This window comes from Hydractinia symbiolongicarpus, chromosome 3 (genome assembly GCF_029227915.1).
Source record: "Hydractinia symbiolongicarpus strain clone_291-10 chromosome 3, HSymV2.1, whole genome shotgun sequence".
In the NCBI taxonomy this organism is placed as follows: domain Eukaryota; kingdom Metazoa; phylum Cnidaria; class Hydrozoa; order Anthoathecata; family Hydractiniidae; genus Hydractinia; species Hydractinia symbiolongicarpus.
The window spans coordinates 4,053,703-4,074,012 of record NC_079877.1 but is presented as its reverse complement, the minus strand read 5'-3'; the positions used below and the strand labels follow the sequence as shown (position 1 = coordinate 4,074,012).

Genomic DNA, 20,310 nt, shown 5'->3' with positions numbered 1-20,310 from the left:
AAGGCTGTTGTTATAGTGAATTGCTAAACCAAAGTGGACCGTGGTGCTACCACCGCCTAGGTAAGCATAGAAGTACGCTCTCCACATTCGTCGCAAAATAACATAATGCGCGATCCTTAAAGTTTTTACTGCTGGTTTGTGTTGAATTTTCGTTAGAAAAATGTCTGCGCAAAGCAACAGAACGTGACGACTGCGGCTATCCTGGTATAACAGAATTCGAATGCATGAAAAGAGGTTGCTGCTATAATTCATTGCCCGGTCGTGGGCCATGGTGTTATTACCGATGAGGTAAAAGTCGCGAACACTTTTGTAAGCAAGTCATTTCGGGCCACGAGCTTAATATGTACTTCCTTTCGTTTAGATACGAGGACCTTCGGAAGATTATATGCGAACTTTAGTGTACTCATTGTTGTAAAAATATGTTGTCAAATAAATACCTCTAATATATGAACTTTTCCTTCCCAATAAGATCCAGTAGGAGATGAATGATTTGACTGCCAATTTTCTTTTTGTCATGTCGCTGCAGCCAAACACATTTGAATTATTGCATAGGGTGCCTTGAGTGTCCGTATTTGATGAAAGGAGTAGTAAGCGTTATTTAGTAAAGCCTGAAATCTTCTGGCGCCGCCATACCCAGAATCGCAATGCAACCGTGCAAGCGTGGCGTGAGCATTTCTATCCAAGGCGTTATTAACCGGATAATGCCGTTTTTTGCTACTTTGTCAACTTGGCAATTCTGTCTCATTCGGAGCCACAATTTTGATAGTCAAAAATGTCAGGGCGGATACGGAAAGCATAAATCTAAATACAAAAAGGCTACTTTTGCGGGCGTTATTAATACAACATAAAATAACTTGTCTATCTGTACCGAGAAAGTTTATGCGAGGTCAAAAGCATAGACCGAACATGCGAGGTCGCTACGCTGACCGAGAGTAATATTTCTCGTAAGATGACAAGGTTGTAAAAAAAATAGAGAACTTTCCATTTGAGTTTTATTGTTTCAATTTTTCAAATACATGTTTATCACATAAATTCGACGTTGTTTTGCTTGTTTTTCATTGTGCTGTTAATGTTTTTAAAAGCATTTTCTTTTATCTGCGACACCGAACGTGGAACATGTTTTTCTGATTCTGACGGAGTGAATCGTGATTTAGGATTTACTGCAACTTCATTTTTCAGTGTGGATGTGTTTGGCTATTTTTTCCAATGTTATTTGTATGCATTTATAGTTATTAATATGTATGTTACAAGGTCAAAAGTTGCACCGGGCTGTATGAAGCTCGTCGTTGAGGCTTTTACCCAATCAGTGCTGTGGATTTCCCGTATATACTGATTTAAAATAGCTATCAGTAAATAATACTGTATAAGGCCCGCTAGTGCCGTTTATAACCAAGCCGTTATCGAGGGTATATAAATGACAGCGCAGGGGCATTAATGAAAAGTCATGGGATAAAAATACTTAACGTCCAATTGAAGCAGTGACGTTAAACGCACGTATTTCATTTCGACTACTCATCTCCAGCATTGTTCTTAATAAGAAATGTTAATAGCATGTTAAACAGGGAAACGTATCCCTAGTTGTCAAAACAGGGTTACGTTGACGTAAATTTTGAAGCATATTAGAAAATTCTTTTTTTTTATCTCTTCATCCCTGACAAAAAAGGCGCACGATGCAGCGCGTATTGGTACTTAAATCCGCAAAATCGACCGTGTCTTGTGTGAATGGACACCTTCTAGATGTGATGTAGTACGCAACAAAAATAGTTTCGACATGTGAGTTATCTAAAACAACAAGACATTGTCAGAACGTCGTATAATGAACAATCCAATGATCTAGGATTGGCAACGCATCCTTCTGATGGAATTTAGCTCTTTTGTTTCATATTCATTGAAATTGAAGGGAATATCACCTTCACCGCGAAAGAACGATCTCTTGAAAGTATAACACGCATGTATGATTGGGAATTGTTGGTTTGGTCACCGAAGACAAGAATAACTCGTGTGTGATTCGTGTGCACCCTAGTCCTACACCACTCCGATAAAAACCTTCCGTTTATTCAACAATCAACAATGATCTTCATAGACCGTGTCAACATATTTCAAAGCGAAACCCACAAGAGTTTAAACGGTGAATGCTACATGCACAATATCTTCCCCGGAGGCGAATTTACGTTGTAATTTGTAAACGGCCATCTTGATTATAAGCACTCATTAATTACAGTAATTAGAGAGAAAAGAGCGTATAAAGAAGGCTTTGACATGAATTGGACTAATACGATTCGCGCACCGACGAAATAAGAGCCGGAATCATGAGGAAATATCAGATTTACGTGATTTGTTTTGTTGTTTTGGCTTTTGCCGCTGCCACAGGTATTTTAATGCTTCTTCATTGCAATTGCCGTCAATGTTTCGTCGCAATAATAAAAAAATTGCATTTGTTCTTAATTTTTCAGCTACAAGAGTTTGCAGCAACAGAAATATCTTGTGCTCTGTGGTTAGATCAACTAGTTGTTCAAAGAAAATCGTTTCCAGTCATTGCCCAAGGCTTTGCAACACATGTGGAGGTAATACGGCTTCTTACACTTGAGGGGGTTGTCATTGCATTTTAGTTGTGAATCTACCTAATTTGTTTCGTAATAGCAAAATGTCGAAACATAAAGGCGTCAATGCGCGTTGATTGTGGCTACCATGGAATTAGTCCGTTGGATTGCTTGAGAAAGGGATGTTGTTATGGCGAATTAAAGGTGGCTGGCCCGTGGTGTTATCATCAAAAAGGTAAATTTTCGACTATGTTTTCGGCATTAACACTGACAATTTGAGCCACTAATTATTTCTCAAAATACTCTAGCAAACTGTCCCATGATTGAAGCAAACAAACGTGAAGATTGTGGTTACCCTGGGATAAGCAAATCAGATTGCGTCAAAAAAGGATGCTGTTACAACGCAATCAAGGAAAAGGGACCGTGGTGTTATTACAGGCAAGGTAAGTTGTTCCGCTCTTACTGATTAGGTATTTTGAAAGCATTGTGTACTCTTCCATCCGTAATTTTAGAAAAATGCCGGAAAATAGCAGCAACAAGACGTCATGATTGTGGTTATCCAGGCATAACGAAGCGGGCATGCGAGAAGAAAGGCTGTTGTTATAGTGAATTGCTAAACCAAAGTGGACCGTGGTGCTACCACCGCCTAGGTAAGCATAGAAGTACGCTCTCCACATTCGTCGCAAAATAACATAATGCGCGATCCTTAAAGTTTTTACTGCTGGTTTGTGTTGAATTTTCGTTAGAAAAATGTCTGCGCAAAGCAACAGAACGTGACGACTGCGGCTATCCTGGTATAACAGAATTCGAATGCATGAAAAGAGGTTGCTGCTATAATTCATTGCCCGGTCGTGGGCCATGGTGTTATTACCGATGAGGTAAAAGTCGCGAACACTTTTGTAAGCAAGTCATTTCGGGCCACGAGCTTAATATGTACTTCCTTTCGTTTAGATACGAGGACCTTCGGAAGATTATATGCGAACTTTAGTGTACTCATTGTTGTAAAAATATGTTGTCAAATAAATACCTCTAATATATGAACTTTTCCTTCCCAATAAGATCCAGTAGGAGATGAATGATTTGACTGCCAATTTTCTTTTTGTCATGTCGCTGCAGCCAAACACATTTGAATTATTGCATAGGGTGCCTTGAGTGTCCGTATTTGATGAAAGGAGTAGTAAGCGTTATTTAGTAAAGCCTGAAATCTTCTGGCGCCGCCATACCCAGAATCGCAATGCAACCGTGCAAGCGTGGCGTGAGCATTTCTATCCAAGGCGTTATTAACCGGATAATGCCGTTTTTTGCTACTTCGTCAACTTGGCAATTCTGTCTCATTCGGAGCCACAATTTTGATAGTCAAAAATGTCAGGGCGGATACGGAAAGCATAAATCTAAATACAAAAAGGCTACTTTTGCGGGCGTTATTAATACAACATAAAATAACTTGTCTATCTGTACCGAGAAAGTTTATGCGAGGTCAAAAGCATAGACCGAACATGCGAGGTCGCTACGCTGACCGAGAGTAATATTTCTCGTAAGATGACAAGGTTGTAAAAAAAATAGAGAACTTTCCATTTGAGTTTTATTGTTTCAATTTTTCAAATACATGTTTATCACATAAATTCGACGTTGTTTTGCTTGTTTTTCATTGTGCTGTTAATGTTTTTAAAAGCATTTTCTTTTATCTGCGACACCGAACGTGGAACATGTTTTTCTGATTCTGACGGAGTGAATCGTGATTTAGGATTTACTGCAACTTCATTTTTCAGTGTGGATGTGTTTGGCTATTTTTTCCAATGTTATTTGTATGCATTTATAGTTATTAATATGTATGGTACAAGGTCAAAAGTTGCACCGGGCTGTATGAAGCTCGTCGTTGAGGCTTTTACCCAATCAGTGCTGTGGATTTCCCGTATATACTGATTTAAAATAGCTATCAGTAAATAATACTGTATAAGGCCCGCTAGTGCCGTTTATAACCAAGCCGTTATCGAGGGTATATAAATGACAGCGCAGGGGCATTAATGAAAAGTCATGGGATAAAAATACTTAACGTCCAATTGAAGCAGTGACGTTAAACGCACGTATTTCATTTCGACTACTCATCTCCAGCATTGTTCTTAATAAGAAATGTTAATAGCATGTTAAACAGGGAAACGTATCCCTAGTTGTCAAAACAGGGTTACGTTGACGTAAATTTTGAAGCATATTAGAAAATTCTTTTTTTTTATCTCTTCATCCCTGACAAAAAAGGCGCACGATGCAGCGCGTATTGGTACTTAAATCCGCAAAATCGACCGTGTCTTGTGTGAATGGACACCTTCTAGATGTGATGTAGTACGCAACAAAAATAGTTTCGACATGTGAGTTATCTAAAACAACAAGACATTGTCAGAACGTCGTATAATGAACAATCCAATGATCTAGGATTGGCAACGCATCCTTCTGATGGAATTTAGCTCTTTTGTTTCATATTCATTGAAATTGAAGGGAATATCACCTTCACCGCGAAAGAACGATCTCTTGAAAGTATAACACGCATGTATGATTGGGAATTGTTGGTTTGGTCACCGAAGACAAGAATAACTCGTGTGTGATTCGTGTGCACCCTAGTCCTACACCACTCCGATAAAAACCTTCCGTTTATTCAACAATCAACAATGATCTTCATAGACCGTGTCAACATATTTCAAAGCGAAACCCACAAGAGTTTAAACGGTGAATGCTACATGCACAATATCTTCCCCGGAGGCGAATTTACGTTGTAATTTGTAAACGGCCATCTTGATTATAAGCACTCATTAATTACAGTAATTAGAGAGAAAAGAGCGTATAAAGAAGGCTTTGACATGAATTGGACTAATACGATTCGCGCACCGACGAAATAAGAGCCGGAATCATGAGGAAATATCAGATTTACGTGATTTGTTTTGTTGTTTTGGCTTTTGCCGCTGCCACAGGTATTTTAATGCTTCTTCATTGCAATTGCCGTCAATGTTTCGTCGCAATAATAAAAAAATTGCATTTGTTCTTAATTTTTCAGCTACAAGAGTTTGCAGCAACAGAAATATCTTGTGCTCTGTGGTTAGATCAACTAGTTGTTCAAAGAAAATCGTTTCCAGTCATTGCCCAAGGCTTTGCAACACATGTGGAGGTAATACGGCTTCTTACACTTGAGGGGGTTGTCATTGCATTTTAGTTGTGAATCTACCTAATTTGTTTCGTAATAGCAAAATGTCGAAACATAAAGGCGTCAATGCGCGTTGATTGTGGCTACCATGGAATTAGTCCGTTGGATTGCTTGAGAAAGGGATGTTGTTATGGCGAATTAAAGGTGGCTGGCCCGTGGTGTTATCATCGAAAAGGTAAATTTTCGACTATGTTTTCGGCATTAACACTGACAATTTGGGCCACTAATTATTTCTCAAAATACTCTAGCAAACTGTCCCATGATTGAAGCAAACAAACGTGAAGATTGTGGTTACCCTGGGATAAGCAAATCAGATTGCGTCAAAAAAGGATGCTGTTACAACGCGATCAAGGAAAAGGGACCGTGGTGTTATTACAGGCAAGGTAAGTTGTTCCGCTCTTACTGATTAGGTATTTTGAAAGCATTGTGTACTCTTTCATCCGTAATTTTAGAAAAATGCCGGAAAATAGCAGCAACAAGACGTCATGATTGTGGTTATCCAGGCATAACGAAGCGGGCATGCGAGAAGAAAGGCTGTTGTTATAGTGAATTGCTAAACCAAAGTGGACCGTGGTGCTACCACCGCCTAGGTAAGCATAGAAGTACGCTCTCCACATTCGTCGCAAAATAACATAATGCGCGATCCTTAAAGTTTTTACTGCTGGTTTGTGTTGAATTTTCGTTAGAAAAATGTCTGCGCAAAGCAACAGAACGTGACGACTGCGGCTATCCTGGTATAACAGAATTCGAATGCATGAAAAGAGGTTGCTGCTATAATTCATTGCCCGGTCGTGGGCCATGGTGTTATTACCGATGAGGTAAAAGTCGCGAACACTTTTGTAAGCAAGTCATTTCAGGCCACGAGCTTAATATGTACTTCCTTTCGTTTAGATACGAGGACCTTCGGAAGATTATATGCGAACTTTAGTGTACTCATTGTTGTAAAAATATGTTGTCAAATAAATACCTCTAATATATGAACTTTTCCTTCCCAATAAGATCCAGTAGGAGATGAATGATTTGACTGCCAATTTTCTTTTTGTCATGTCGCTGCAGCCAAACACATTTGAATTATTGCATAGGGTGCCTTGAGTGTCCGTATTTGATGAAAGGAGTAGTAAGCGTTATTTAGTAAAGCCTGAAATCTTCTGGCGCCGCCATACCCAGAATCGCAATGCAACCGTGCAAGCGTGGCGTGAGCATTTCTATCCAAGGCGTTATTAACCGGGTAATGCCGTTTTTTGCTACTTTGTCAACTTGGCAATTCTGTCTCATTCGGAGCCACAATTTTGATAGTCAAAAATGTCAGGGCGGATACGGAAAGCATAAATCTAAATACAAAAAGGCTACTTTTGCGGGCGTTATTAATACAACATAAAATAACTTGTCTATCTGTACCGAGAAAGTTTATGCGAGGTCAAAAGCATAGACCGAACATGCGAGGTCGCTACGCTGACCGAGAGTAATATTTCTCGTAAGATGACAAGGTTGTAAAAAAAATAGAGAACTTTCCATTTGAGTTTTATTGTTTCAATTTTTCAAATACATGTTTATCACATAAATTCGACGTTGTTTTGCTTGTTTTTCATTGTGCTGTTAATGTTTTTAAAAGCATTTTCTTTTATCTGCGACACCGAACGTGGAACATGTTTTTCTGATTCTGACGGAGTGAATCGTGATTTAGGATTTACTGCAACTTCATTTTTCAGTGTGGATGTGTTTGGCTATTTTTTCCAATGTTATTTGTATGCATTTATAGTTATTAATATGTATGTTACAAGGTCAAAAGTTGCACCGGGCTGTATGAAGCTCGTCGTTGAGGCTTTTACCCAATCAGTGCTGTGGATTTCCCGTATATACTGATTTAAAATAGCTATCAGTAAATAATACTGTATAAGGCCCGCTAGTGCCGTTTATAACCAAGCCGTTATCGAGGGTATATAAATGACAGCGCAGGGGCATTAATGAAAAGTCATGGGATAAAAATACTTAACGTCCAATTGAAGCAGTGACGTTAAACGCACGTATTTCATTTCGACTACTCATCTCCAGCATTGTTCTTAATAAGAAATGTTAATAGCATGTTAAACAGGGAAACGTATCCCTAGTTGTCAAAACAGGGTTACGTTGACGTAAATTTTGAAGCATATTAGAAAATTCTTTTTTTTTATCTCTTCATCTCTGACAAAAAAGGCGCACGATGCAGCGCGTATTGGTACTTAAATCCGCAAAATCGACCGTGTCTTGTGTGAATGGACACCTTCTAGATGTGATGTAGTACGCAACAAAAATAGTTTCGACATGTGAGTTATCTAAAACAACAAGACATTGTCAGAACGTCGTATAATGAACAATCCAATGATCTAGGATTGGCAACGCATCCTTCTGATGGAATTTAGCTCTTTTGTTTCATATTCATTGAAATTGAAGGGAATATCACCTTCACCGCGAAAGAACGATCTCTTGAAAGTATAACACGCATGTATGATTGGGAATTGTTGGTTTGGTCACCGAAGACAAGAATAACTCGTGTGTGATTCGTGTGCACCCTAGTCCTACACCACTCCGATAAAAACCTTCCGTTTATTCAACAATCAACAATGATCTTCATAGACCGTGTCAACATATTTCAAAGCGAAACCCACAAGAGTTTAAACGGTGAATGCTACATGCACAATATCTTCCCCGGAGGCGAATTTACGTTGTAATTTGTAAACGGCCATCTTGATTATAAGCACTCATTAATTACAGTAATTAGAGAGAAAAGAGCGTATAAAGAAGGCTTTGACATGAATTGGACTAATACGATTCGCGCACCGACGAAATAAGAGCCGGAATCATGAGGAAATATCAGATTTACGTGATTTGTTTTGTTGTTTTGGCTTTTGCCGCTGCCACAGGTATTTTAATGCTTCTTCATTGCAATTGCCGTCAATGTTTCGTCGCAATAATAAAAAAATTGCATTTGTTCTTAATTTTTCAGCTACAAGAGTTTGCAGCAACAGAAATATCTTGTGCTCTGTGGTTAGATCAACTAGTTGTTCAAAGAAAATCGTTTCCAGTCATTGCCCAAGGCTTTGCAACACATGTGGAGGTAATACGGCTTCTTACACTTGAGGGGGTTGTCATTGCATTTTAGTTGTGAATCTACCTAATTTGTTTCGTAATAGCAAAATGTCGAAACATAAAGGCGTCAATGCGCGTTGATTGTGGCTACCATGGAATTAGTCCGTTGGATTGCTTGAGAAAGGGATGTTGTTATGGCGAATTAAAGGTGGCTGGCCCGTGGTGTTATCATCGAAAAGGTAAATTTTCGACTATGTTTTCGGCATTAACACTGACAATTTGGGCCACTAATTATTTCTCAAAATACTCTAGCAAACTGTCCCATGATTGAAGCAAACAAACGTGAAGATTGTGGTTACCCTGGGATAAGCAAATCAGATTGCGTCAAAAAAGGATGCTGTTACAACGCGATCAAGGAAAAGGGACCGTGGTGTTATTACAGGCAAGGTAAGTTGTTCCGCTCTTACTGATTAGGTATTTTGAAAGCATTGTGTACTCTTTCATCCGTAATTTTAGAAAAATGCCGGAAAATAGCAGCAACAAGACGTCATGATTGTGGTTATCCAGGCATAACGAAGCGGGCATGCGAGAAGAAAGGCTGTTGTTATAGTGAATTGCTAAACCAAAGTGGACCGTGGTGCTACCACCGCCTAGGTAAGCATAGAAGTACGCTCTCCACATTCGTCGCAAAATAACATAATGCGCGATCCTTAAAGTTTTTACTGCTGGTTTGTGTTGAATTTTCGTTAGAAAAATGTCTGCGCAAAGCAACAGAACGTGACGACTGCGGCTATCCTGGTATAACAGAATTCGAATGCATGAAAAGAGGTTGCTGCTATAATTCATTGCCCGGTCGTGGGCCATGGTGTTATTACCGATGAGGTAAAAGTCGCGAACACTTTTGTAAGCAAGTCATTTCGGGCCACGAGCTTAATATGTACTTCCTTTCGTTTAGATACGAGGACCTTCGGAAGATTATATGCGAACTTTAGTGTACTCATTGTTGTAAAAATATGTTGTCAAATAAATACCTCTAATATATGAACTTTTCCTTCCCAATAAGATCCAGTAGGAGATGAATGATTTGACTGCCAATTTTCTTTTTGTCATGTCGCTGCAGCCAAACACATTTGAATTATTGCATAGGGTGCCTTGAGTGTCCGTATTTGATGAAAGGAGTAGTAAGCGTTATTTAGTAAAGCCTGAAATCTTCTGGCGCCGCCATACCCAGAATCGCAATGCAACCGTGCAAGCGTGGCGTGAGCATTTCTATCCAAGGCGTTATTAACCGGGTAATGCCGTTTTTTGCTACTTTGTCAACTTGGCAATTCTGTCTCATTCGGAGCCACAATTTTGATAGTCAAAAATGTCAGGGCGGATACGGAAAGCATAAATCTAAATACAAAAAGGCTACTTTTGCGGGCGTTATTAATACAACATAAAATAACTTGTCTATCTGTACCGAGAAAGTTTATGCGAGGTCAAAAGCATAGACCGAACATGCGAGGTCGCTACGCTGACCGAGAGTAATATTTCTCGTAAGATGACAAGGTTGTAAAAAAAATAGAGAACTTTCCATTTGAGTTTTATTGTTTCAATTTTTCAAATACATGTTTATCACATAAATTCGACGTTGTTTTGCTTGTTTTTCATTGTGCTGTTAATGTTTTTAAAAGCATTTTCTTTTATCTGCGACACCGAACGTGGAACATGTTTTTCTGATTCTGACGGAGTGAATCGTGATTTAGGATTTACTGCAACTTCATTTTTCAGTGTGGATGTGTTTGGCTATTTTTTCCAATGTTATTTGTATGCATTTATAGTTATTAATATGTATGTTACAAGGTCAAAAGTTGCACCGGGCTGTATGAAGCTCGTCGTTGAGGCTTTTACCCAATCAGTGCTGTGGATTTCCCGTATATACTGATTTAAAATAGCTATCAGTAAATAATACTGTATAAGGCCCGCTAGTGCCGTTTATAACCAAGCCGTTATCGAGGGTATATAAATGACAGCGCAGGGGCATTAATGAAAAGTCATGGGATAAAAATACTTAACGTCCAATTGAAGCAGTGACGTTAAACGCACGTATTTCATTTCGACTACTCATCTCCAGCATTGTTCTTAATAAGAAATGTTAATAGCATGTTAAACAGGGAAACGTATCCCTAGTTGTCAAAACAGGGTTACGTTGACGTAAATTTTGAAGCATATTAGAAAATTCTTTTTTTTTATCTCTTCATCTCTGACAAAAAAGGCGCACGATGCAGCGCGTATTGGTACTTAAATCCGCAAAATCGACCGTGTCTTGTGTGAATGGACACCTTCTAGATGTGATGTAGTACGCAACAAAAATAGTTTCGACATGTGAGTTATCTAAAACAACAAGACATTGTCAGAACGTCGTATAATGAACAATCCAATGATCTAGGATTGGCAACGCATCCTTCTGATGGAATTTAGCTCTTTTGTTTCATATTCATTGAAATTGAAGGGAATATCACCTTCACCGCGAAAGAACGATCTCTTGAAAGTATAACACGCATGTATGATTGGGAATTGTTGGTTTGGTCACCGAAGACAAGAATAACTCGTGTGTGATTCGTGTGCACCCTAGTCCTACACCACTCCGATAAAAACCTTCCGTTTATTCAACAATCAACAATGATCTTCATAGACCGTGTCAACATATTTCAAAGCGAAACCCACAAGAGTTTAAACGGTGAATGCTACATGCACAATATCTTCCCCGGAGGCGAATTTACGTTGTAATTTGTAAACGGCCATCTTGATTATAAGCACTCATTAATTACAGTAATTAGAGAGAAAAGAGCGTATAAAGAAGGCTTTGACATGAATTGGACTAATACGATTCGCGCACCGACGAAATAAGAGCCGGAATCATGAGGAAATATCAGATTTACGTGATTTGTTTTGTTGTTTTGGCTTTTGCCGCTGCCACAGGTATTTTAATGCTTCTTCATTGCAATTGCCGTCAATGTTTCGTCGCAATAATAAAAAAATTGCATTTGTTCTTAACTTTTCAGCTACAAGAGTTTGCAGCAACAGAAATATCTTGTGCTCTGTGGTTAGATCAACTAGTTGTTCAAAGAAAATCGTTTCCAGTCATTGCCCAAGGCTTTGCAACACATGTGGAGGTAATACGGCTTCTTACACTTGAGGGGGTTGTCATTGCATTTTAGTTGTGAATCTACCTAATTTGTTTCGTAATAGCAAAATGTCGAAACATAAAGGCGTCAATGCGCGTTGATTGTGGCTACCATGGAATTAGTCCGTTGGATTGCTTGAGAAAGGGATGTTGTTATGGCGAATTAAAGGTGGCTGGCCCGTGGTGTTATCATCGAAAAGGTAAATTTTCGACTATGTTTTCGGCATTAACACTGACAATTTGGGCCACTAATTATTTCTCAAAATACTCTAGCAAACTGTCCCATGATTGAAGCAAACAAACGTTAAGATTGTGGTTACCCTGGGATAAGCAAATCAGATTGCGTCAAAAAAGGATGCTGTTACAACGCGATCAAGGAAAAGGGACCGTGGTGTTATTACAGGCAAGGTAAGTTGTTCCGCTCTTACTGATTAGGTATTTTGAAAGCATTGTGTACTCTTCCATCCGTAATTTTAGAAAAATGCCGGAAAATAGCAGCAACAAGACGTCATGATTGTGGTTATCCAGGCATAACGAAGCGGGCATGCGAGAAGAAAGGCTGTTGTTATAGTGAATTGCTAAACCAAAGTGGACCGTGGTGCTACCACCGCCTAGGTAAGCATAGAAGTACGCTCTCCACATTCGTCGCAAAATAACATAATGCGCGATCCTTAAAGTTTTTACTGCTGGTTTGTGTTGAATTTTCGTTAGAAAAATGTCTGCGCAAAGCAACAGAACGTGACGACTGCGGCTATCCTGGTATAACAGAATTCGAATGCATGAAAAGAGGTTGCTGCTATAATTCATTGCCCGGTCGTGGGCCATGGTGTTATTACCGATGAGGTAAAAGTCGCGAACACTTTTGTAAGCAAGTCATTTCGGGCCACGAGCTTAATATGTACTTCCTTTCGTTTAGATACGAGGACCTTCGGAAGATTATATGCGAACTTTAGTGTACTCATTGTTGTAAAAATATGTTGTCAAATAAATACCTCTAATATATGAACTTTTCCTTCCCAATAAGATCCAGTAGGAGATGAATGATTTGACTGCCAATTTTCTTTTTGTCATGTCGCTGCAGCCAAACACATTTGAATTATTGCATAGGGTGCCTTGAGTGTCCGTATTTGATGAAAGGAGTAGTAAGCGTTATTTAGTAAAGCCTGAAATCTTCTGGCGCCGCCATACCCAGAATCGCAATGCAACCGTGCAAGCGTGGCGTGAGCATTTCTATCCAAGGCGTTATTAACCGGATAATGCCGTTTTTTGCTACTTTGTCAACTTGGCAATTCTGTCTCATTCGGAGCCACAATTTTGATAGTCAAAAATGTCAGGGCGGATACGGAAAGCATAAATCTAAATACAAAAAGGCTACTTTTGCGGGCGTTATTAATACAACATAAAATAACTTGTCTATCTGTACCGAGAAAGTTTATGCGAGGTCAAAAGCATAGACCGAACATGCGAGGTCGCTACGCTGACCGAGAGTAATATTTCTCGTAAGATGACAAGGTTGTAAAAAAATAGAGAACTTTCCATTTGAGTTTTATTGTTTCAATTTTTCAAATACATGTTTATCACATAAATTCGACGTTGTTTTGCTTGTTTTTCATTGTGCTGTTAATGTTTTTAAAAGCATTTTCTTTTATCTGCGACACCGAACGTGGAACATGTTTTTCTGATTCTGACGGAGTGAATCGTGATTTAGGATTTACTGCAACTTCATTTTTCAGTGTGGATGTGTTTGGCTATTTTTTCCAATGTTATTTGTATGCATTTATAGTTATTAATATGTATGTTACAAGGTCAAAAGTTGCACCGGGCTGTATGAAGCTCGTCGTTGAGGCTTTTACCCAATCAGTGCTGTGGATTTCCCGTATATACTGATTTAAAATAGCTATCAGTAAATAATACTGTATAAGGCCCGCTAGTGCCGTTTATAACCAAGCCGTTATCGAGGGTATATAAATGACAGCGCAGGGGCATTAATGAAAAGTCATGGGATAAAAATACTTAACGTCCAATTGAAGCAGTGACGTTAAACGCACGTATTTCATTTCGACTACTCATCTCCAGCATTGTTCTTAATAAGAAATGTTAATAGCATGTTAAACAGGGAAACGTATCCCTAGTTGTCAAAACAGGGTTACGTTGACGTAAATTTTGAAGCATATTAGAAAATTCTTTTTTTTTATCTCTTCATCCCTGACAAAAAAGGCGCACGATGCAGCGCGTATTGGTACTTAAATCCGCAAAATCGACCGTGTCTTGTGTGAATGGACACCTTCTAGATGTGATGTAGTACGCAACAAAAATAGTTTCGACATGTGAGTTATCTAAAACAACAAGACATTGTCAGAACGTCGTATAATGAACAATCCAATGATCTAGGATTGGCAACGCATCCTTCTGATGGAATTTAGCTCTTTTGTTTCATATTCATTGAAATTGAAGGGAATATCACCTTCACCGCGAAAGAACGATCTCTTGAAAGTATAACACGCATGTATGATTGGGAATTGTTGGTTTGGTCACCGAAGACAAGAATAACTCGTGTGTGATTCGTGTGCACCCTAGTCCTACACCACTCCGATAAAAACCTTCCGTTTATTCAACAATCAACAATGATCTTCATAGACCGTGTCAACATATTTCAAAGCGAAACCCACAAGAGTTTAAACGGTGAATGCTACATGCACAATATCTTCCCCGGAGGCGAATTTACGTTGTAATTTGTAAACGGCCATCTTGATTATAAGCACTCATTAATTACAGTAATTAGAGAGAAAAGAGCGTATAAAGAAGGCTTTGACATGAATTGGACTAATACGATTCGCGCACCGACGAAATAAGAGCCGGAATCATGAGGAAATATCAGATTTACGTGATTTGTTTTGTTGTTTTGGCTTTTGCCGCTGCCACAGGTATTTTAATGCTTCTTCATTGCAATTGCCGTCAATGTTTCGTCGCAATAATAAAAAAATTGCATTTGTTCTTAATTTTTCAGCTACAAGAGTTTGCAGCAACAGAAATATCTTGTGCTCTGTGGTTAGATCAACTAGTTGTTCAAAGAAAATCGTTTCCAGTCATTGCCCAAGGCTTTGCAACACATGTGGAGGTAATACGGCTTCTTACACTTGAGGGGGTTGTCATTGCATTTTAGTTGTGAATCTACCTAATTTGTTTCGTAATAGCAAAATGTCGAAACATAAAGGCGTCAATGCGCGTTGATTGTGGCTACCATGGAATTAGTCCGTTGGATTGCTTGAGAAAGGGATGTTGTTATGGCGAATTAAAGGTGGCTGGCCCGTGGTGTTATCATCGAAAAGGTAAATTTTCGACTATGTTTTCGGCATTAACACTGACAATTTGGGCCACTAATTATTTCTCAAAATACTCTAGCAAACTGTCCCATGATTGAAGCAAACAAACGTGAAGATTGTGGTTACCCTGGGATAAGCAAATCAGATTGCGTCAAAAAAGGATGCTGTTACAACGCGATCAAGGAAAAGGGACCGTGGTGTTATTACAGGCAAGGTAAGTTGTTCCGCTCTTACTGATTAGGTATTTTGAAAGCATTGTGTACTCTTCCATCCGTAATTTTAGAAAAATGCCGGAAAATAGCAGCAACAAGACGTCATGATTGTGGTTATCCAGGCATAACGAAGCGGGCATGCGAGAAGAAAGGCTGTTGTTATAGTGAATTGCTAAACCAAAGTGGACCGTGGTGCTACCACCGCCTAGGTAAGCATAGAAGTACGCTCTCCACATTCGTCGCAAAATAACATAATGCGCGATCCTTAAAGTTTTTACTGCTGGTTTGTGTTGAATTTTCGTTAGAAAAATGTCTGCGCAAAGCAACAGAACGTGACGACTGCGGCTATCCTGGTATAACAGAATTCGAATGCATGAAAAGAGGTTGCTGCTATAATTCATTGCCCGGTCGTGGGCCATGGTGTTATTACCGATGAGGTAAAAGTTGCGAACACTTTTGTAAGCAAGTCATTTCGGGCCACGAGCTTAATATGTACTTCCTTTCGTTTAGATACGAGGACCTTCGGAAGATTATATGCGAACTTTAGTGTACTCATTGTTGTAAAAATATGTTGTCAAATAAATACCTCTAATATATGAACTTTTCCTTCCCAATAAGATCCAGCAGGAGATGAATGATTTGACTGCCAATTTTCTTTTTGTCATGTCGCTGCAGCCAAACACATTTGAATTATTGCATAGGGTGCCTTGAGTGTCCGTATTTGATGAAAGGAGTAGTAAGCGTTATTTAGTAAAGCCTGAAATCTTCTGGCGCCGCCATACCCAGAATCGCAATGCAACCGTGCAAGCGTGGCGTGAGCATTTCTATCCAAGGCGTTATTAACCGGATAATGCCGTTTTTTGCTACTTTGTCAACTTGGCAATTCTGTCTCATTCGGAGCCACAATTTTGATAGTCAAAAATGTCAGGGCGGATACGGAAAGCATAAATCTAAATACAAAAAGGCTACTTTTGCGGGCGTTATTAATACAACATAAAATAACTTGTCTATCTGTACCGAGAAAGTTTATGCGAGGTCAAAAGCATAGACCGAACATGCGAGGTCGCTACGCTGACCGAGAGTAATATTTCTCGTAAGATGACAAGGTTGTAAAAAAAATAGAGAACTTTCCATTTGAGTTTTATTGTTTCAATTTTTCAAATACATGTTTATCACATAAATTCGACGTTGTTTTGCTTGTTTTTCATTGTGCTGTTAATGTTTTTAAAAGCATTTTCTTTTATCTGCGACACCGAACGTGGAACATGTTTTTCTGATTCTTACGGAGTGAATCGTGATTTAGGATTTACTGCAACTTCATTTTTCAGTGTGGATGTGTTTGGCTATTTTTTCCAATGTTATTTGTATGCATTTATAGTTATTAATATGTATGTTACAAGGTCAAAAGTTGCACCGGGCTGTATGAAGCTCGTCGTTGAGGCTTTTACCCAATCAGTGCTGTGGATTTCCCGTATATACTGATTTAAAATAGCTATCAGTAAATAATACTGTATAAGGCCCGCTAGTGCCGTTTATAACCAAGCCGTTATCGAGGGTATATAAATGACAGCGCAGGGGCATTAATGAAAAGTCATGGGATAAAAATACTTAACGTCCAATTGAAGCAGTGACGTTAAACGCACGTATTTCATTTCGACTACTCATCTCCAGCATTGTTCTTAATAAGAAATGTTAATAGCATGTTAAACAGGGAAACGTATCCCTAGTTGTCAAAACAGGGTTACGTTGACGTAAATTTTGAAGCATATTAGAAAATTCTTTTTTTTTATCTCTTCATCCCTGACAAAAAAGGCGCACGATGCAGCGCGTATTGGTACTTAAATCCGCAAAATCGACCGTGTCTTGTGTGAATGGACACCTTCTAGATGTGATGTAGTACGCAACAAAAATAGTTTCGACATGTGAGTTATCTAAAACAACAAGACATTGTCAGAACGTCGTATAATGAACAATCCAATGATCTAGGATTGGCAACGCATCCTTCTGATGGAATTTAGCTCTTTTGTTTCATATTCATTGAAATTGAAGGGAATATCACCTTCACCGCGAAAGAACGATCTCTTGAAAGTATAACACGCATGTATGATTGGGAATTGTTGGTTTGGTCACCGAAGACAAGAATAACTCGTGTGTGATTCGTGTGCACCCTAGTCCTACACCACTCCGATAAAAACCTTCCGTTTATTCAACAATCAACAATGATCTTCATAGACCGTGTCAACATATTTCAAAGCGAAACCCACAAGAGTTTAAACGGTGAATGCTACATGCACAATATCTTCCCCGGAGGCGAATTTACGTTGTAATTTGTAAACGGCCATCTTGATTATAAGCACTCATTAATTACAGTAATTAGAGAGAAAAGAGCGTATAAAGAAGGCTTTGACATGAATTGGACTAATACGATTCGCGCACCGACGAAATAAGAGCCGGAATCATGAGGAAATATCAGATTTACGTGATTTGTTTTGTTGTTTTGGCTTTTGCCGCTGCCACAGGTATTTTAATGCTTCTTCATTGCAATTGCCGTCAATGTTTCGTCGCAATAATAAAAAAATTGCATTTGTTCTTAATTTTTCAGCTACAAGAGTTTGCAGCAACAGAAATATCTTGTGCTCTGTGGTTAGATCAACTAGTTGTTCAAAGAAAATCGTTTCCAGTCATTGCCCAAGGCTTTGCAACACATGTGGAGGTAATACGGCTTCTTACACTTGAGGGGGTTGTCATTGCATTTTAGTTGTGAATCTACCTAATTTGTTTCGTAATAGCAAAATGTCGAAACATAAAGGCGTCAATGCGCGTTGATTGTGGCTACCATGGAATTAGTCCGTTGGATTGCTTGAGAAAGGGATGTTGTTATGGCGAATTAAAGGTGGCTGGCCCGTGGTGTTATCATCAAAAAGGTAAATTTTCGACTATGTTTTCGGCATTAACACTGACAATTTGGGCCACTAATTATTTCTCAAAATACTCTAGCAAACTGTCCCATGATTGAAGCAAACAAACGTGAAGATTGTGGTTACCCTGGGATAAGCAAATCAGATTGCGTCAAAAAAGGATGCTGTTACAACGCGATCAAGGAAAAGGGACCGTGGTGTTATTACAGGCAAGGTAAGTTGTTCCGCTCTTACTGATTAGGTATTTTGAAAGCATTGTGTACTCTTCCATCCGTAATTTTAGAAAAATGCCGGAAAATAGCAGCAACAAGACGTCATGATTGTGGTTATCCAAGCATAACGAAGCGGGCATGCGAGAAGAAAGGCTGTTGTTATAGTGAATTGCTAAACCAAAGTGGACCGTGGTGCTACCACCGCCTAGGTAAGCATAGAAGTACGCTCTCCACATTCGTCGCAAAATAACATAATGCGCGATCCTTAAAGTTTTTACTGCTGGTTTGTGTTGAATTTTCGTTAGAAAAATGTCTGCGCAAAGCAACAGAACGTGACGACTGCGGCTATCCTGGTATAACAGAATTCGAATGCATGAAAAGAGGTTGCTGCTATAATTCATTGCCCGGTCGTGGGCCATGGTGTTATTACCGATGAGGTAAAAGTCGCGAACACTTTTGTAAGCAAGTCATTTCGGGCCACGAGCTTAATATGTACTTCCTTTCGTTTAGATACGAGGACCTTCGGAAGATTATATGCGAACTTTAGTGTACTCATTGTTGTAAAAATATGTTGTCAAATAAATACCTCTAATATATGAACTTTTCCTTCCCAATAAGATCCAGTAGGAGATGAATGATTTGACTGCCAATTTTCTTTTTGTCATGTCGCTGCAGCCAAACACATTTGAATTATTGCATAGGGTGCCTTGAGTGTCCGTATTTGATGAAAGGAGTAGTAAGCGTTATTTAGTAAAGCCTGAAATCTTCTGGCGCCGCCATACCCAGAATCGCAATGCAACCGTGCAAGCGTGGCGTGAGCATTTCTATCCAAGGCGTTTTTAACCGGATAAAGCCGTTTTTTGCTACTTTGTCAACTTGGCAATTCTGTCTCATTCGGAGCCACAATTTTGATAGTCAAAAATGTCAGGGCGGATACGGAAAGCATAAATCTAAATACAAAAAGGCTACTTTTGCGGGCGTTATTAATACAACATAAAATAACTTGTCTATCTGTACCGAGAAAGTTTATGCGAGGTCAAAAGCATAGACCGAACATGCGAGGTCGCTACGCTGACCGAGAGTAATATTTCTCGTAAGATGACAAGGTTGTAAAAAAAATAGAGAACTTTCCATTTGAGTTTTATTGTTTCAATTTTTCAAATACATGTTTATCACATAAATTCGACGTTGTTTTGCTTGTTTTTCATTGTGCTGTTAATGTTTTTAAAAGCATTTTCTTTTATCTGCGACACCGAACGTGGAACATGTTTTTCTGATTCTGACGGAGTGAATCGTGATTTAGGATTTACTGCAACTTCATTTTTCAGTGTGGATGTGTTTGGCTATTTTTTCCAATGTTATTTGTATGCATTTATAGTTATTAATATGTATGTTACAAGGTCAAAAGTTGCACCGGGCTGTATGAAGCTCGTCGTTGAGGCATTTACCCAATCAGTGCTGTGGATTTCCCGTATATACTGATTTAAAATAGCTATCAGTAAATAATACTGTATAAGGCCCGCTAGTGCCGTTTATAACCAAGCCGTTATCGAGGGTATATAAATGACAGCGCAGGGGCATTAATGAAAAGTCATGGGATAAAAATACTTAACGTCCAATTGAAGCAGTGACGTTAAACGCACGTATTTCATTTCGACTACTCATCTCCAGCATTGTTCT

At 39.0% G+C, this 20,310-nt stretch overlaps 3 protein-coding genes and 1 long non-coding RNA gene across 7 annotated transcripts; all 4 read left to right on the top strand.

Annotated features, from left to right (window-relative positions):
- The first annotated feature begins 2,644 nt into the window (after positions 1-2,644).
- LOC130635376 (uncharacterized) lies at positions 2,645-2,983 on the top strand. Its single transcript, XR_008982152.1, has 2 exons — positions 2,645-2,775; positions 2,849-2,983. It is a non-coding gene; the product is annotated as an uncharacterized LOC130635376 (long non-coding RNA).
- An 8,620-nt stretch (positions 2,984-11,603) lies between these two features.
- LOC130635374 (trefoil factor 3-like) lies at positions 11,604-13,551 on the top strand. 3 transcript variants are annotated; one of them, XR_008982151.1, is made up of 6 exons: positions 11,610-11,760; positions 11,844-11,954; positions 12,031-12,373; positions 12,443-12,580; positions 12,677-12,808; positions 12,882-13,551. XR_008982151.1 is itself a non-coding variant. In XM_057444708.1 (4 exons), the coding sequence occupies exons 1-4, from the start codon at positions 11,700-11,702 to the stop codon at positions 12,271-12,273; spliced, it is 342 nt and encodes a 113-aa protein (XP_057300691.1). In that variant the 5' UTR covers positions 11,605-11,699; the 3' UTR covers positions 12,274-12,373. The 3 variants fall into 3 exon arrangements, 2 of the variants coding, with proteins under 2 accessions (XP_057300690.1, XP_057300691.1); XM_057444708.1 differs by lacking the exons at positions 12,443-12,580; positions 12,677-12,808; positions 12,882-13,551 and having other exon boundaries at positions 11,605-11,760; positions 12,031-12,165; positions 12,239-12,373; XM_057444707.1 differs by lacking the exons at positions 12,443-12,580; positions 12,677-12,808; positions 12,882-13,551 and having other exon boundaries at positions 11,604-11,760.
- Positions 13,552-14,743: 1,192 nt separating this feature from the next.
- Positions 14,744-17,309, top strand: LOC130635373 (putative gastrointestinal growth factor xP4). Its single transcript, XM_057444706.1, has 7 exons — positions 14,744-14,889; positions 14,973-15,083; positions 15,160-15,294; positions 15,368-15,502; positions 15,572-15,709; positions 15,806-15,937; positions 16,011-17,309. Exons 1-6 carry the CDS (start codon positions 14,829-14,831, stop codon positions 15,934-15,936), a joined length of 711 nt encoding a protein of 236 aa, XP_057300689.1. The 5' UTR covers positions 14,744-14,828; the 3' UTR covers position 15,937; positions 16,011-17,309.
- A 556-nt stretch (positions 17,310-17,865) lies between these two features.
- On the top strand, positions 17,866-19,988 carry LOC130635372 (putative gastrointestinal growth factor xP4). 2 transcript variants are annotated; one of them, XM_057444705.1, is made up of 6 exons: positions 17,871-18,019; positions 18,103-18,213; positions 18,290-18,632; positions 18,702-18,839; positions 18,936-19,067; positions 19,141-19,988. In XM_057444705.1, exons 3-5 carry the CDS (start codon positions 18,509-18,511, stop codon positions 19,064-19,066), a joined length of 393 nt encoding a protein of 130 aa, XP_057300688.1. In that variant the 5' UTR covers positions 17,871-18,019; positions 18,103-18,213; positions 18,290-18,508; the 3' UTR covers position 19,067; positions 19,141-19,988. The 2 variants fall into 2 exon arrangements, with proteins under 2 accessions (XP_057300687.1, XP_057300688.1); XM_057444704.1 differs by lacking the exons at positions 18,702-18,839; positions 18,936-19,067; positions 19,141-19,988 and having other exon boundaries at positions 17,866-18,019.
- Positions 19,989-20,310: the final 322 nt, after the last annotated feature.

Excerpts from the sequence above, each read along its gene's own strand:
- LOC130635374 (XM_057444707.1), top strand. The coding sequence starts at position 11,700 with ATGAGGAAATATCAGATTTACGTGATTTGTTTTGTTGTTTTGGCTTTT. Across the intron at positions 11,761-11,843 it reads GGCTTTTGCCGCTGCCACAG|CTACAAGAGTTTGCAGCAAC; the intron begins GTATTTTAATGC and ends TTAACTTTTCAG. Across the intron at positions 11,955-12,030 it reads GCTTTGCAACACATGTGGAG|CAAAATGTCGAAACATAAAG; the intron begins GTAATACGGCTT and ends GTTTCGTAATAG.
- LOC130635373 (XM_057444706.1), top strand. The coding sequence starts at position 14,829 with ATGAGGAAATATCAGATTTACGTGATTTGTTTTGTTGTTTTGGCTTTT. Across the intron at positions 15,084-15,159 it reads GCTTTGCAACACATGTGGAG|CAAAATGTCGAAACATAAAG; the intron begins GTAATACGGCTT and ends GTTTCGTAATAG. Across the intron at positions 15,503-15,571 it reads GTGGTGTTATTACAGGCAAG|AAAAATGCCGGAAAATAGCA; the intron begins GTAAGTTGTTCC and ends CCGTAATTTTAG.
- LOC130635372 (XM_057444704.1), top strand. The coding sequence starts at position 17,959 with ATGAGGAAATATCAGATTTACGTGATTTGTTTTGTTGTTTTGGCTTTT. Across the intron at positions 18,020-18,102 it reads GGCTTTTGCCGCTGCCACAG|CTACAAGAGTTTGCAGCAAC; the intron begins GTATTTTAATGC and ends TTAATTTTTCAG. Across the intron at positions 18,214-18,289 it reads GCTTTGCAACACATGTGGAG|CAAAATGTCGAAACATAAAG; the intron begins GTAATACGGCTT and ends GTTTCGTAATAG.